The 14,467-nt window shown below is 51.9% G+C and overlaps 3 protein-coding genes across 3 annotated transcripts; 1 reads left to right on the top strand and 2 right to left on the bottom strand.

The window, feature by feature from the left end:
• Nucleotides 1-475: 475 nt before the first annotated feature.
• Nucleotides 476-2,131, bottom strand: N7447_004095 (protein kinase; the record flags this gene model as incomplete). The annotated part of the gene is made up of 1 exon (XM_057228370.1): nt 476-2,131. The coding sequence occupies one exon, from the start codon at nt 2,129-2,131 to the stop codon at nt 476-478; it is 1,656 nt and encodes a 551-aa protein (XP_057087711.1).
• Nucleotides 2,132-2,368: 237 nt separating this feature from the next.
• On the top strand, nt 2,369-7,890 carry N7447_004094 (ankyrin repeat protein; the record flags this gene model as incomplete). Its single annotated transcript, XM_057228369.1, has 3 exons — nt 2,369-3,612; nt 3,685-3,709; nt 3,760-7,890. The coding sequence occupies 3 exons, from the start codon at nt 2,369-2,371 to the stop codon at nt 7,888-7,890; spliced, it is 5,400 nt and encodes a 1,799-aa protein (XP_057087710.1).
• Nucleotides 7,891-7,933: 43 nt separating this feature from the next.
• Nucleotides 7,934-11,428, bottom strand: N7447_004093 (P-loop containing nucleoside triphosphate hydrolase protein; the record flags this gene model as incomplete). The annotated part of the gene is made up of 5 exons (XM_057228368.1): nt 7,934-8,703; nt 8,765-9,493; nt 9,560-10,483; nt 10,535-10,838; nt 10,895-11,428. The coding sequence occupies 5 exons, from the start codon at nt 11,426-11,428 to the stop codon at nt 7,934-7,936; spliced, it is 3,261 nt and encodes a 1,086-aa protein (XP_057087709.1).
• Between the last annotated feature and the right edge of the window lie 3,039 nt (nt 11,429-14,467).

The raw sequence follows: 14,467 nt of genomic DNA, 5'->3' as shown, positions 1-14,467 counted from the left end.
CGTGGGCACCATTCCTATGATGCACAGTCCACTCCGCCTCGCCCCATGTCCTTCCCTCAATCCGTCTACCACGCCCTTCGCCAAAGGTTAGCTCGAAGGGACCGATATACCACTTAGTTTCTTCGTAGTGACGCTTGGGGGCATAGCTCAAATAACACGTATCAACTCTATTGTCAATTGCGTGACTTTGCCTTTCACATAGAGATAGGGAGTGTCTAAAAGTTGGAAGCCGATTTGCCGAAACTTTGAATCCATTCAAACCCCCATAGAAAGGTGGTGACTCCGAGGATGTTCAATACGGTCGATACCATACGCAAGGATGCTGGGTACAAATCCGCCTATTGCGTTTCCTGCAAACCAAATAGCAGTCCGAACGGGAATCATGTGTCTATTTACAAGCGAGACCTACAGCTCAGACCTTTCCTGCCGGTCCAAATCGGGACACGCATGATGCAATAACTCCCATATTCCGTGTTCAAGCATTGCAAATACTCAACGGCTGGATCACCTTCTCCAGAACCTGCTGCGCAAAGAACGCATCACCCGCATCATCCGTGGGGAGACTAGAATCCAACAGCGTCCTCACTGCATCCTGATACATCTTCCCCATCCGCCACCCTAGATCCTCAACAACATGGTCCAGCATATACTCGCGCCACGCCTCACGACTCGTCAGCTTTTTCCTCCTCCGCTCCGTTACTGTATCCGACACGAGCGCCCAGCGGCCAATCTCACATAGAACAACGCCCAGACCGTACAGATCGCGCTGCTTTGTGAAACCTCGGTGTGCGTCAGGATGGTAGTACCGGTCTAGTGCCGAGTCATCAAGCGGGCTGCGGGATAACGAGGCCGCTTCATGCGGCCGCGAATATTGGAACCCTGTAATGAACGGCTGCACCACCGTGATGCCTGTGCCATTGGCACGCTGGAGAAATAGGATGTTGCCGCTATGCATGCCTTTGTGTAGCCAGCCAGCTGCATGGAAGAGACTAAAAGCATTCGCGAGCCGGTAGGCTAGGCGGAAACGGTCTCCCAGAAGGGGGATATCGGTGCTTTTCCCGGACTGGATTAGGGTCTTGAGGCTCTGCGGCGGGTATCGCTCGAAATTGGACTCGTATCGGAGCTGCGCGGAGGGATCGGGCGTAGGCAGGCCGAAGACAAAGCCAATGCGCCGGAGCCCGTGCTCTGCTTCGTATTTAAGGTCGTCGTGGACACCGTAGCAGGGTGGGAGGCATAGCTCTGACTGGCTCACTCGCTCCAGGACGTAGCCCAGCGACCTGACCAATTTGTCGTATCTATCGGACCCTGGGATTGAAGTGATATAGTTCCACTCGACCCATACAGGCAGCATCTGACCGTCTGGGTGAAAGAAGATGCCAGTAGCTGCTGAGCCAGCTCGGAACTCCAGCTCCCTGTCAGTTATTGTAGTCGCGGAAGCCCACGGTGCATGATCGGCCTTCTGATGAAGACTCTTAGCGTAGGCAGAGAGAGCTAGGGTCCGATCCACTCGGTTTTGCGGATCGGAAAGGATTTGCAGCAACCTTGGGTTAGTGAGCGGGGCGAGGACCTGTGGCGGGAGGGCATTTCCTAGGAGCTGTGATTCCCCGGTATGAACGTTAAGCTCGTGCAGGCTGCTGACAAGCTTCTGGATCTTTGTGACAACTTCTTGAAACTCGGATTTACCCTTGATGGTCCAGAGGATTCGCGATTTAGGCTTGGTTATCCTTTTAGACAGCGCTTCCGGCAAGGCCCGGCCTGGGGCCAGATTATCATCTAGGTCCAATGGAGGAAGTGCCCCGAAGTCGATGTTGTACTTGTAAACCAAGCTGTTGGCCTCCCTGTTGAGCTTCTGGATCTCACCGAGGATGCGCACAATCAGCGCCTTCAGATATTCCGGTTTGTCGCGGAGAGTGCATTCGTCCGAGCGGGACTCATCCGTCACTTTACACAGCTCCCCCCAGACCTGTAGACGTGTCTTCTCAATGTGGTAGCTCAGCTCCAGATACCCACAGTCTGCTCGGGCGTCATCGAAGAAGGACTCAATGAACAGTGCGGTGTCCACAGCGCCCTTGAAGGCGGCGACTACTCCTACAGCGCCTAGCACCAGCCCTGCCAGTTCGAGGCCGGACATGGAGGAAGAGATCGAGGTTGGAAATGCGATATAAGGCAGACATCCAAGGGAGGCACAACGATAGGCCCCACACGCTTCCCCTCATGCGTCAGCGACTCTACTTTAGCTCTGCAGCTCATTGACCAATCAGGGCCTTCAACTACAGGCGTGTGCGTTGGCAGCCTTCCCAAGGTTAGTCCATATGGTGCGATCTGAGTTGCTATCTCCTGTCCTTCATCAGGCAATCTTACGTCTCCAATGGAACGTTCCGGCAGACTATTTTCTCTCGACGATGGCTCATCCAGCATCAGCGCCCTACCACCGGGCCTTCCAAACTCATACGTAAACTCATCCGGTGACGACGTCTCCTTAAGCCTGCAGGAAGCCGCGCGAGAAGATCCCGACTTCGCAGATGTGGTGCTAGCGGCCGACCACTACGGCATCCCCTCCAGGGCCGTTGACCACGTTGGTGTCGCAGCGCAGCATGAGCCGCGACAGGTCTTTACCGTGGGTGCAGGGCTGACCTCCGAAGTCGTGCAACATACACTTGTTGACGCGCATCTCGACATGAACCCTCCGCCTGTAACGTCAAGCAGCACAGTAGTGGCTCTGAAGATGTTCCGGCCCGCTACTCACCTGCCGGCCTTGCGCGACGCAAAGGCTGCGGTGCGGCGACGGGTCTACGACGCTGTCCTCAAGGAGATGAAAGCGCTTTGCCACCCCTTGCTGGCGACACACCCACATATTGTGACGCTATTGTTTGTCGGATGGAGCTTAAATCACGAGTACCCGTTGCTCGCTACGGAACTTGGCGACCATGGCTCCCTAGACTACGTCCTTCGTTCTTGGGGGCCGGGCCCAAGTGTATTGCAGAAGCGCCATATCACCATCGACATTGCCCTCGGCCTGCAGGCTATCCACCAGGCAGGATTTACGCATGGCGACCTCAAGCCAGATAATATTATTGTGTATAGCGATGAAGATCCTGCGCGGGACGTGGTGGCCAAATTGACGGATTTCGGGGGCAGCAATCAGATCAGTGGACCGTTTGGGGGTGGTGCACCAACGCACTTTACTCCGATCTGGTGTGCCCCGGAAGTTCTCGAGAGGGAGCCCGATATACAATGGAATAAAGCAGACGTGTATTCATACGGGCTGGTTGTGGCTAGTCTATGGGCTGGTCCACAGGGTAGTCGGGGGAAAAGCAACGTGGAAGAGGACGAGCCACGAAGCCCAAGATCAAGCACAAGTGTACTCCCTGGAGACACCAAGGATGATCTGAAATACTTGAAGAGCTTACCGGAAGACCATCCCGACAGTCTCATGTCTTTCCTTGCGAAGCGACTCAGCAAGGACTCGCGGCCGACTGGTCTAGATCCCGGTGAACTATTCGCAATCCTCACGCCAACATTAAGGACAGACCCACAGCGCCGTCCTAATACCGAGAACTTGATGTTGATCCTGTTAGCTTTTGCCAGAGCCACAGGGCGGACCATCGCGCCGTAAGTGACCCCGATTGTTGACTTCGACCACCTATTGCGGAATAATCCCCGGCTGATGCAGTGGGATTACAGGCTTCCCCAGCAGAATCAGTTCCAGGTAAACAATACACCCCCCTTGATATGCATGTCCCTGACATCTACACATAGGCCTACGAGCCGAAACCCGTGCGAGCCGGCGTTTTCGAGCGAGATCCTCGGTTATTTATCAACGCCACGGATTACCCCGACATCATAATCAAGCACGCACACCGCGCACTAGACGAAATCAACGAGAGGATGAAGTATGTCCCACAGCAAGAGGACATCCCAGACAACGTACCGGCAGACCTCTCGACAGATGCATTCCTTTCAAACCTGCTAACCGCGAACGAGAACAACCTCTCACGTCTATACAAGGCGCTTGAAACCGAGCCAAAGGATCAATTTTGGTGTGGTATTATTGACTTTATCAAAAAGGGGTATTTATTACATACTATAGGCTACTCCAGCCTGCTTTATCTGGGAGGGAGCCCGGTGCCTGATTTTAGAGAGCGTGGTCTTGGCTATATGCGGGCCTCATCGTTATACGGCAATGGAAATGGGATATTGTCTACAACCTTTGCCAGCGTCGGGACAGTTCACGAGGCGGGGGTTCCAGTCCGGATGAATCTGGCCCTACTAGCTCTCTCACAGTCGTCGTTGGGTATCCAGCGCCTACACTCTCGCTGGCCGGAGGGGTATGCCATGGTTCGTAGGGTCTTTCGTGAGCGGGAGCAAAACTGCCTGCAGGAAGCAAGGGCCGTGTATCCTGGTCTTTATAATAGTCCGCGGCTAGTGAAGATATATATTGCTGGTCGAGCAATTTCAAAACCCATCAGTCTCGGCCATGCTTTAGATATCGGGGCTACCGACGTTGTCCGAGAAACTCTATCGGGTGCGGGAACTGCTTCGCAGCATGATCAGCAGAAGATAATCAGTAGCCTATTCCACAGACTCGGTACGGTCCCCGACGAAGAAGCCGCTGGCCTTGCTCGGATGGTATATGGAAAAGGCGCCAGGCTGGATTATCTGCTACCAACCCCACCAGCCGATATTCCGACAATGGGATCCCCCGGAAAGCCAAGTACGCCGTTGAGCGCAGCCCTGATGAGAGGACAGCCGAGACTCGCGTTGGAAATCTTCTGTTTGCATGTTGAGTTCGATGAGCCGATCACGCAGTTCCTGTCGGCCTTGTATCTGGCTTTCACGAACCTGTACCGAGAGGTGGGGGAGGCGCTCCTAAGGATCTGGCAAGACAATCCTGCCCTGTGTGTTGATGTGGATGGGGCTACAGAGACGGGGTATGTCCCAGTAAATCTTTCACAGGTATTAGCTACGACTGCTTTCCAGCTGGTCAGATGTGACACGATGATGCTGCACGGAGGCCAACATGAGGTTGCGTACGTCGAGACTGTAAAATTTCTCCTGGGAGAGGGTGCAGATCCCTCATCGGGTGCTCCCGCCGCCACGGCCCTTGGGCGGTGCATACTCGCCGACGACATCACGGCGTTGAAGCTCTATATTGAACACATCGAGACCCTCGCACGCAAGGCCCATTTGGACGCTAATGTTGCGGTTTCGGCGTCTTTGAGCGACCCCCACAACATCACGACTGTGCAAAGGGCTGCGGTGGACGAACACAGGGGAGATGACGAACAACTTTCGTTTGAGTTCAAGGACACCTTCACTGCACTGGCCCTTTCTATCCGACACGGCTCGCTGCAATGCCTCCAGTTCTTGTTGGCAAAGAGTTCCCACCTTGTCAACGTCGAGGTAGACTTTCTAGGCCAGACACTGCTGCACCGGGTATGTCACGGCGTCGAAAGACTTGTCATTGAAGGCGATAGCAGCGAAGTTCCAGGCCTCGTAGGTTTGGTTGCCCGAGCCAGATTCCCGAGCGGGCTTTCTGCCGAGTTCGTCGACCTCCTCTTGAATGCTGGGGCAGATATCATGGCGACTGATCACCAGGGCTACACCTCCCTGTTCTGGGCGCTGCTGCGGGGTAATATTGCCGCCGCGGACATCATCGCATCACGCTGCTCACAGGCGCAGCTCGACCACATGCTATCGCGCAACCCACTGACGGGCGGGTCGATGTTCCAGGACCTCGTCGGGATGGACGTCAGAAAGCTGAACAGCATCAGCGGACAGCGACAGTCGAGACTAGTGCAGAGTCTGCAGTGGCTTGAGAAGCGAGACGCGGTGTACTTTTACGGGACGGATAATCAACCGGTGTGGGCATTGATCTTGTCGTCCAGGCTGCGGACGCTGCGCAAAGATCAGCTGCTGGATGTGGCGCTGATGCAGTATCTTATTAATCTCCCTATGTTTGCGGATAAGCTGCATACGGGGCGGCATTCAGGATACACGGTACTGCATGCTGCTGTCGCGCATGGCAATGTAGAAATAGTTCGCTTGCTTCTTGATAAGGGCTGTGACCCCAACTTTATCATGGAAGCCGCCGCGACCCAAGGAGTACAAACTTCGTATTCCTTTTCTCCAGCAGGGGTCACGGCTCTTGACTTGATTATCCCGATTTTGGTATCTGGCAGCTCGGTGTACGGGGTTGACAAGACCAGCAAGGCAGAGTTCAGAAAATGGCAGGACAAGATTCTGGACATTGCGAACCTGCTGGTTGAGAGAGGCGCCCGCGGCGAGGTATTCGAAAGGTATCAGACAATGGCACGCTACGGCAACAAGGCATTTGACAGAGTGAACGAGAGCAAGGAGGCACAAGAGTTTCCCGAACAGCTTCGAAATCTGCAAAGACCCGCGGAGATTCCTAGGCAACACGCTGTACCGGGAGCGTGGCCCAAGCCGTTGCTGCCCAATGATGATCTACCCACGGAAGCGGACGCAACCTCGACGCTGATGGACCCACCGGGAAAGGCTTACCTCGATCTTGGAATTCTTCTGGGAGCCTTCAGGGAATTGGACGAAAGACGCCAGGGGCGGCAGCACCTTGGAAAGCAGCTTCTGCTTGCCGAGGCGTTCTATATAAAAGGGGCACCGGGTCAAGATGATGGGATTGATGATGAGAGCACCAGCAGGAGGACAATGAGCTCCAGCGAGTCACCTCGCGAGCACGCTGTGCCAAAGGATGGTGACGAGGACGAATTGCAGGATACTACAACTAGGCTACATCTCGCCGTGGAGGACGGCGATCTGAGCGCATTCACGGACGCAGTGGACTCCATTGACGACGTAGATGCAGAAGACGAGCAAGGAAATTCCCCACTAGACCGCGCAATCACAGCAAATCCGAGCCATATCAGAACGCGGATGATCAGTCTCCTTCTTCAAGCGGGGGCAAATCCTAACAGGACAACATCGCAAAAGACCACCCCGCCACTGCATATCGGCATCCTTCTGCGTGACGATCCAGATATTGTGCAGAAGCTCCTCGAAGCCGGGGCAGAAGTCAATGTGGTTAACGACCAAATTCAGAACGCACTGATATTGGCTGTAGCCCTCAGACGCGAGAACACAGTGTCTGTCCTTCTCTCCGCCGGTGCAGACGCCACGCAACGAACCGTGGGAGGGCTGTCTGTAGTGCACATCACTGTCATGACCAAGCAGCCCAAGGTCTTATCGCTGATGCTATCGTACATGTCTAGGGAACAAGCCGAGCCGAGATTGAAACGAATGGTGGATGCGGTAGCAGAGGAAGCCGATGGCGATAAAACTGGTGATTGCAACAGTAATGATCCAGCGTCGACGCATCGCGAAAGTCCAGATCAAGATCCCTGGCTGGGACGGGCGCCCCTTCACTTTGCAGCACATGCGGGGGATACCACGATGATGCGACTTCTGGTCAACGAGGGCGGAGCGGACCCGAATGTGCGGGATGCACAGGCAATGACGCCACTCCACCACGCCGTGGTAGAAGCTACTGTCGAGGCGGCTGAGATGCTGATTGACGAGGCAGGCGCAGATGTCAACGCCCGAAATATCGAGCAGGTCACACCACTAGTGTGGTGGTTTATCAAGTACATATTGTCTCAGAAGAATGCGGACAGGCGCATGCATGATCTGTTACTTTCTAGAGGAGCCGATTCGGGTGTTGTGGCAGAGTTCCAGTTCCTAGTGCGGGCTGATGATAAACCGGAGCTTGTCTATCGCCATGTCGGCAAGGGCAAGAGGCATGAGGACAGGCGAGACGAAGTCCAGTCTTTGCGGAAGGCTTCAGGAGCCCCCTGGGTGGAACTGGAGTGGGACCCTTTGATTGTCTTGAAAAATGTGACCACCGCCGAGGAATGATTAGTATTCTACCAGCATTTACATATATTTACTCCGACATTTATTATTTGTATCCACGTCGCTCAAGCCATTCTCGCCCATTCCAGCCTGGCGGCGGTACAATCACCGGCTTGGATCGCACCTTCACCGGAAGGCGTCCACCTCTAGAAGTGATCATCTTCCCTATGGACGACTCTAAGTGATCCATAGTCGCCACTAGTGGCTCGTTCGCATCATCTGTGTTCAGCAATACCATGCGAAAGATGTATCCGCTCAGAGTATGAATGTCCCGCGCATTCCCCCAGCCATTACACCGCACGAGGGCAGCAAAAAGGTTAGTTAAATCCTCTGAGGGATGCTTTTCAAACATTCTCAACATCGCGATATCAAGCCCCTGATTCTGCATCAATTGCAGCAGGAGCTGAATGCACCGTGTTGCATCGAGACTCGGAAATGTCATCGTGCGCGTAAAGCGGCTTCGCAGCCCCGGGTTCGAGTCCAGGAGGCGATCCATACCCTCGCTATAGCCGGCTAGAATAATCACCATCTTCTGCTGGAACCGGGGGCTCGTGAGGGCTCCGATAATCTCTGCAACGGCATCGGCCGAAAAGGACCCGCCTGAGCCAGCACGGTCATACAGACGGTAAGCTTCGTCGACGAACAAGACCTTGCCCAGGGCCTTGTTGAATAGATTTAGGATTTTAGGGCCAGTGTGGCCGATGTATTCCCCGATCAGGTTGCTCACAGAACATTCTATGACTTCAGCGCTGGCAAGCAGACCCATGGAATAGAACACCTGTCCCATCTTTCGAGCGGTTGTTGTCTTACCCGTCCCTGGGTTTTCGAGTTCCGGTTAGGATAGCTGATTGTAATAAGAAAGATGAGGAATGCATACCTGGAGGTCCCTTGAAGACGTAATTGAAAGAAATATAATCATGCGGATCAAGGTTCCGCGCGGCAGCCTTCCTGGCAACCCTCGTATCTTCGAGTAATTCGGAAATAACCGACTCACAGCCGACCATGTCTTGGAACAACCTCTCGCAGACTGCCTCAGCATCTGAAACGCGGTTCCAGTCTGTTGAAAAGTCCTCTGGTTCGAGTACAAGAGTGGCTGATTGTGGATCGTCCATACATCGCTTATCTAGAGAAAAGAGGGCCTTGTGTAGAAGTGTATCTACCTCGCTGGCATTGCCGAATTGAGGCGACATCATAGCATGGCGCAGGACCGCCAGCGCAGCGGACCTTGCATGTGGCGAGTAAGGGATAGAGGTTACCTGCAGTCTCTTCTCCAAGAGTTGCTCCAACTGGGATATCGAGAAACCGGGAAACCGAAACGCAGAGGCTAGAGGGAACCTTCTAGCAAGACCTGGGTTGACATGTCGGAGCATTTCCACCATCTCGTCCTCGTATCCTACAAGCAATATAATCCGGTCAGGCGTGTCTTCATTTGGAACGCACGCCACAAGGGCGTTTATAGCCGCTCTGTGTTCACTATATGTGCCTGTTTCCGATCCACCCCAGAGCCCCTGGGCGTCGTCAATGATCACGACTCTGCCTTTTGCTTTATCAAGCTCAGACAAGGGATCAACGGATTCGACCAACTGGGAAGCCTTGACTTCCTTCACTGTGTAGATCATACACATAATTAGTCACCAAATCATATATAGACAATAAAATGACGTTTGCTTACCAGTGCGTTTCTTCACAAATCCCAGACGATGCAGTATGTCTGCGTAGAGACGAGCAACCGTGCTCTTTCCGGTGCCAGGCGGACCTAAAAGAACACCTGTTGGGGGAATAGATCGTGTAGGCTGGCCCTTTTCTCTGCGCGAAAGATTGTCCATTGCTCGGTGGTGCAACAAACGAACCTGCACCTTGATATCTTCCAAGCCTACCATTTGATCTAAAGTCCGCCACGCGTCAATGCTCTCCAAGTTAGGGACATTGCCATCTCCAGTGCCCCCATTAGTGTTTTTGTCCACCAACGAGAAGGGAACACCAAATTTGAAACTTTGGAATTTGGGAGAAAAGGGAGAAGGCTCATTAGTCTGTTGTCCACGCTTGCTAGGGCCCTCAAGGACTGTAGTGGGCACCGTGACACACGGGAGCCCCCCGGTCACTAATCTTCCCCACAAGCTCATATCGGTTGAATTCTGGACGTAGCCAACCATCTCCGGCCGCCAGAACCGATCCACAAATTCCGCCTCTCCGAAAAGGACGAGCCTGGTGGATGTGTTGGGCAATATTGTCAGAAGAAAGGCTTCATCTATCCGATCTGCTCCATAAACAATGATCGTTTCGGCCCGTACCCGGGAAAGTTCAGCCACGGATGCTGGGATATCGTTGGCAGCACAAAGATAAATGCGTGCACTAGAGATGCCTGATGCTTGCTGATCCGCCCTAGCACTTAACGTTGGTAGATCCCGAGACCTGCTGGTGCATCCGGGACCGTGTGGTAAGGTATGAACAGTGTTCATAGATATACCCATCTGCCAAAGGGTAGTGCGCATGCGGTTGACCTTGTTCTTGGACGCCGAGACGACCAAAATTCGTCCGTCCGAAAACCGTCGCAATGACTCGATAATAATTTCGCCCACTGGGAATGCATCGGTTCCTAGCCGCCCAAGGTCAGCTCAATAACAAACCGGAACGAAGATGCACATACTAGGTCTCTGCTTGTACAGGGTGACCCGCTTCGTAAATGCGGGGAGACACGCCGCGATTCCTTCTGATCGCGTTCCTATCCTGGCGTTGGTAAACGCGGGTGGCAGCTCCAGAGTACGATACACATTTTCGAGGTTATTCAGCGTCAGCGACTCAACCAGCAATCCTAGCCCTGGGGGTATCTCCGGGGCTGGGGGTTCTAGGGTGCACTGTATCAATTCCTCGGGGAAAGGCAAATGCTCTCTCTTCTGTAAGGACTCCAAAATAGGGACCAACTTCCATGCAGGAGTGGTCGGGTCGAGACACTGATAGGGTCAGGGGTTAAACAACACATAGTGAGAGCCTTCGGCTGATCACGAACCTGGTGCTGTTCCGATCTCTGTTCTTTGGTACAGGCGCTCTTCAGGGTTATAATTTTGCCGTTGGATACCACAAAGCAGAGACGGTTGTTGTTGTAATATTCATCCTCGCTGCTCTCACCCACGCTGTCCTCGTCTTCATCTTCATTGTCGGTGGTGTCTTCCCAGTCGCCGCCATCCTCATTATCGATCCGATCTACACGTGCATTCCCAGAATTCCCAGATTGTAAGCGCTCCAACTGGAAACGAAGGTCGGATATCAGGCGATTGCGTAGGCGATTGAAATGGTATTCAAGGAGGTGGGATAAATTTGCATGAGCGGGGGCGCTCGGTGGAGCCTGGATGCTGTTGTTGACGGAGGATGACTTGAGCTCGATGAGATCCGGCAGGACGGGGATAGAGCTAAATTTCGCCGGTTGCTGACCGTGGACGAGAAATTCGGAATTTGAAGAGACCTCATCTTCAAATGGGGATAGCTGATCGCCCGCGGTCATTGCTGTCGGCACTACTAGGCAGTGCTGGTCAACAACATACATAGCGGGGGTGGAACTGTGGAACGCGGGTCCGGACCGGGAAAGCCTCCATCGGCACGCATTATCTAATCACCCCAGGTAACTAGTCATGTTGTTAGATAGGCTTCCGCAGAGCCCACAAAGCCCATTGTGATGGGGGCCCAATGGGCTCCAAACTATATAAACATGCCAATTATTGGCGGGTACATAAGTAATGCAGATTTTCCTAGTATTTTTGAGTATTTGAATTACTGTCTAAGCCCCAATTTGACCGAGTTCTTATGGTGATTCAGTTGGTTGACTGAATTAACCAAATGATAGATTGATTGATGAGATTCATTGATAAGATATTAAGTGAGCTTAGTTAACTATAACGTATTTCACAAGCGAGTGACGCACACAAGCGAGTGACGCACCCCAACCAAAACGCGTCCATGATTTAGCACTTAATCATTTCAACCCCCCACCATGCCACCAATTCGCTCTCAAAGCTGTCAAAATTCAACACAGCAAGAGGGTAGGATATTATTAGCTATCAAGGCTTTTAAAAATCAAGAATTCGCCTCTATTCGTGGAGCAGCACGCTGTTTTCAAGTGCCTGAGGCCACCCTCCGTCGACGCCTCCGAGGGGTTGAAAGTCGCGCGACTTCACGCGCAAACTCCCATAAATTGACATCAATTGAAGAGGAATCTCTTCAAAAATGGATCGTCTCTATGGACTCTCGTGGAGCAGCTCCCCGCCCTACTACTGTACGAGAAATGGCGAATCTTTTACTTCAACAACGTGGTATAACCCCAGCTCCTTCGGTCGGCGAAAATTGGGTTACAAACTTCATTAAACGATATCCTCTCCTCTCCTCCCGATTCTCGAAACGATATAATTTCGAACGTGCAAAGTGCGAAGACCCAAAGATTATCCAAGAGTGGTTTAATCTTGTTCAAAAAACCATCTTTCAATTTGGGATCGATCCTGAAGACGTTTATAACTTTGACGAGACTGGTTTCGCAATGGGATTAATCGCTACTACGAAGGTAGTTATAAGAGCTGAATTCTACGGTCAGCGCCCGCTTTTACAGCCTGGAAATCGTGAATGGGTGACTGCTATTGAGTGTATAAATTCAGCGGGGTGGGCCCTCCCTCCGTGTATCATTTTCAAAGGCAAAGTCTACTTAGAATCATGGTTTAAAGGCCTACCAAACGACTGGCGAATTGAAGTTAGTCCTAATGGTTAGACTTCAGATGAAATAGGAGTTCGCTGGCTTAAAAAGCTCTTTATTCCTAGCACTTCTCTTCGTACGAAGGGAAGGTATAGGCTGCTAGTTCTTGACGGACACGGGAGTCATTTAACCCCAAAATTCGATGAACTTTGCGAGTAAAATAGGATAATACCTATTTATATGCCTCCGCACTCCTCTCATCTTTTACAGCCTCTCGATATTAGCTGTTTTGCTGTGTTAAAACGATCATACGGGCGGCTGGTGGAGACAAAAATGAGGCTCTAAGTGAATCATATTGATAAACTTGACTTCCTCGAAGCATACCCCCTCGCACGAATTGAAGCTTTTAAATCGGAAACTATCAAGAATAGCTTCGGAGCAGCTGGTTTAGTCCCTTTTTCACCAGAAAGAGTGATCTCGAAGCTGAATATTCAACTTCGAACCCTAACACCCCCCCCTAGCAGGGGGAGCGATTCAAGCCGGAATTTCACACCAAAAACACCTACTACAGAGAAAGAACTACGTCGACAGGCTTCGTCAATCAAAGCTTTACTTCGTACGAGGTCTCGAAGCCCGCCTAGCCCGTCAGATCGTGCATTAAACCAGCTTATAAAAGGCTTCCGTCTTACAATGCAAGGTGCTATTTTTTTTAGCGAAGGAAAACAAGGAATTACGCGCTGAAAACGAGAAGCAGAAGCAAAAGCGGACTAGATCTCGAAGGCCGATCACTTCTGAAGAGGGATTTTCAATTGAAGAAGCTTCTGCATTAATTATGCAGCAACAGGAAGCAAGTGAAGCAAACCCCCCGGCCCTAGCACCTCTAGAGAATCGGGTATTCAGCCACGTACTCGGCCCCCCGGGGGTGTGGAATATGCAGATTGCCAGGGCATCGAAGGGAAACATGTCCAAATAGACCACTTAATTAGTTGAGCTGATTTAATGACATTTTTGTTGATATAAAAGAAGTTGAAATCAGTAGGCTGGTTGGGGTGCGTCACTCGCTTGTGTGCGTCACTCGCTTGTGAAATACGTTAGTTAACTAAACTATCATCTAGAGCCTTAGGCCGCCGTGGTTCCTAGTACTTCAACAGAAAGATGCACGTATCTCTGTCTATATTGAAATATATTTCTCTGCATGTTGTCCTCGTAAATAAGCACATAGCCTTCGCAAATGGACTGCCTGTTGTACTTCTCAACCGGCACGCTTTCACTGGCTCCACTTCCAAGAAGAAATCAGAAACATTTAAAAAAGAGAAAGACCGAGAATCCATAGATCGTCAATCAACAATGTCTATAAAGTAGAATTAATTCGAGCAAAACGAACACGAGATGATTACCAAAAGACGAAGACTGGAGACATCTCTGATCACGAGATAGGTTTCAGGCTAGGTTAGCAAAATCCAACCCCGACGCACTGCCCCTTTCATTTTTCCCGGAGATGCCGTTTGATCCGACTTCCAGCTTGCAATGCCTGTCACCCAGAAGCGTAACTCCTGGGACGATAAAGCATCCTGTTCTTACGTGTCGATGATCCTACTCCTTCCCTAGGGCAGTGACTGAGCACCATGTTACGAAGATATCTAGGTCTCCCTCTGCCAGTGCTGCCTTTTGGTCCTATACTCGATGCTTGGCACCGCCCACTTTCGTCTATTGTCCTTTTTACTACAACTCCTTCCAATGCTCTTGGAAAAAAAATAGAGCTGTACAGAGCTCGGTATTTTGTTCTAATACTAAGATGGTCTACTCCAAACTCCAGAGACTTATACGCAACTGTGAAGCTGCCTCGGATGTCCCGGCAATTGAAAGATGGACGCGTCCTCTGATCTGATTCTCTTCTTGGTATTC

The sequence above is a fragment of the Penicillium robsamsonii genome, assembly GCF_028829455.1.
Source record: "Penicillium robsamsonii strain IBT 29466 chromosome Unknown utg000002l_segment0_segment0, whole genome shotgun sequence".
NCBI classification, from domain to species: domain Eukaryota; kingdom Fungi; phylum Ascomycota; class Eurotiomycetes; order Eurotiales; family Aspergillaceae; genus Penicillium; species Penicillium robsamsonii.
Note: the sequence above shows the minus strand (reverse complement) of the source record. Positions and strands in the feature narration are given on the sequence as shown.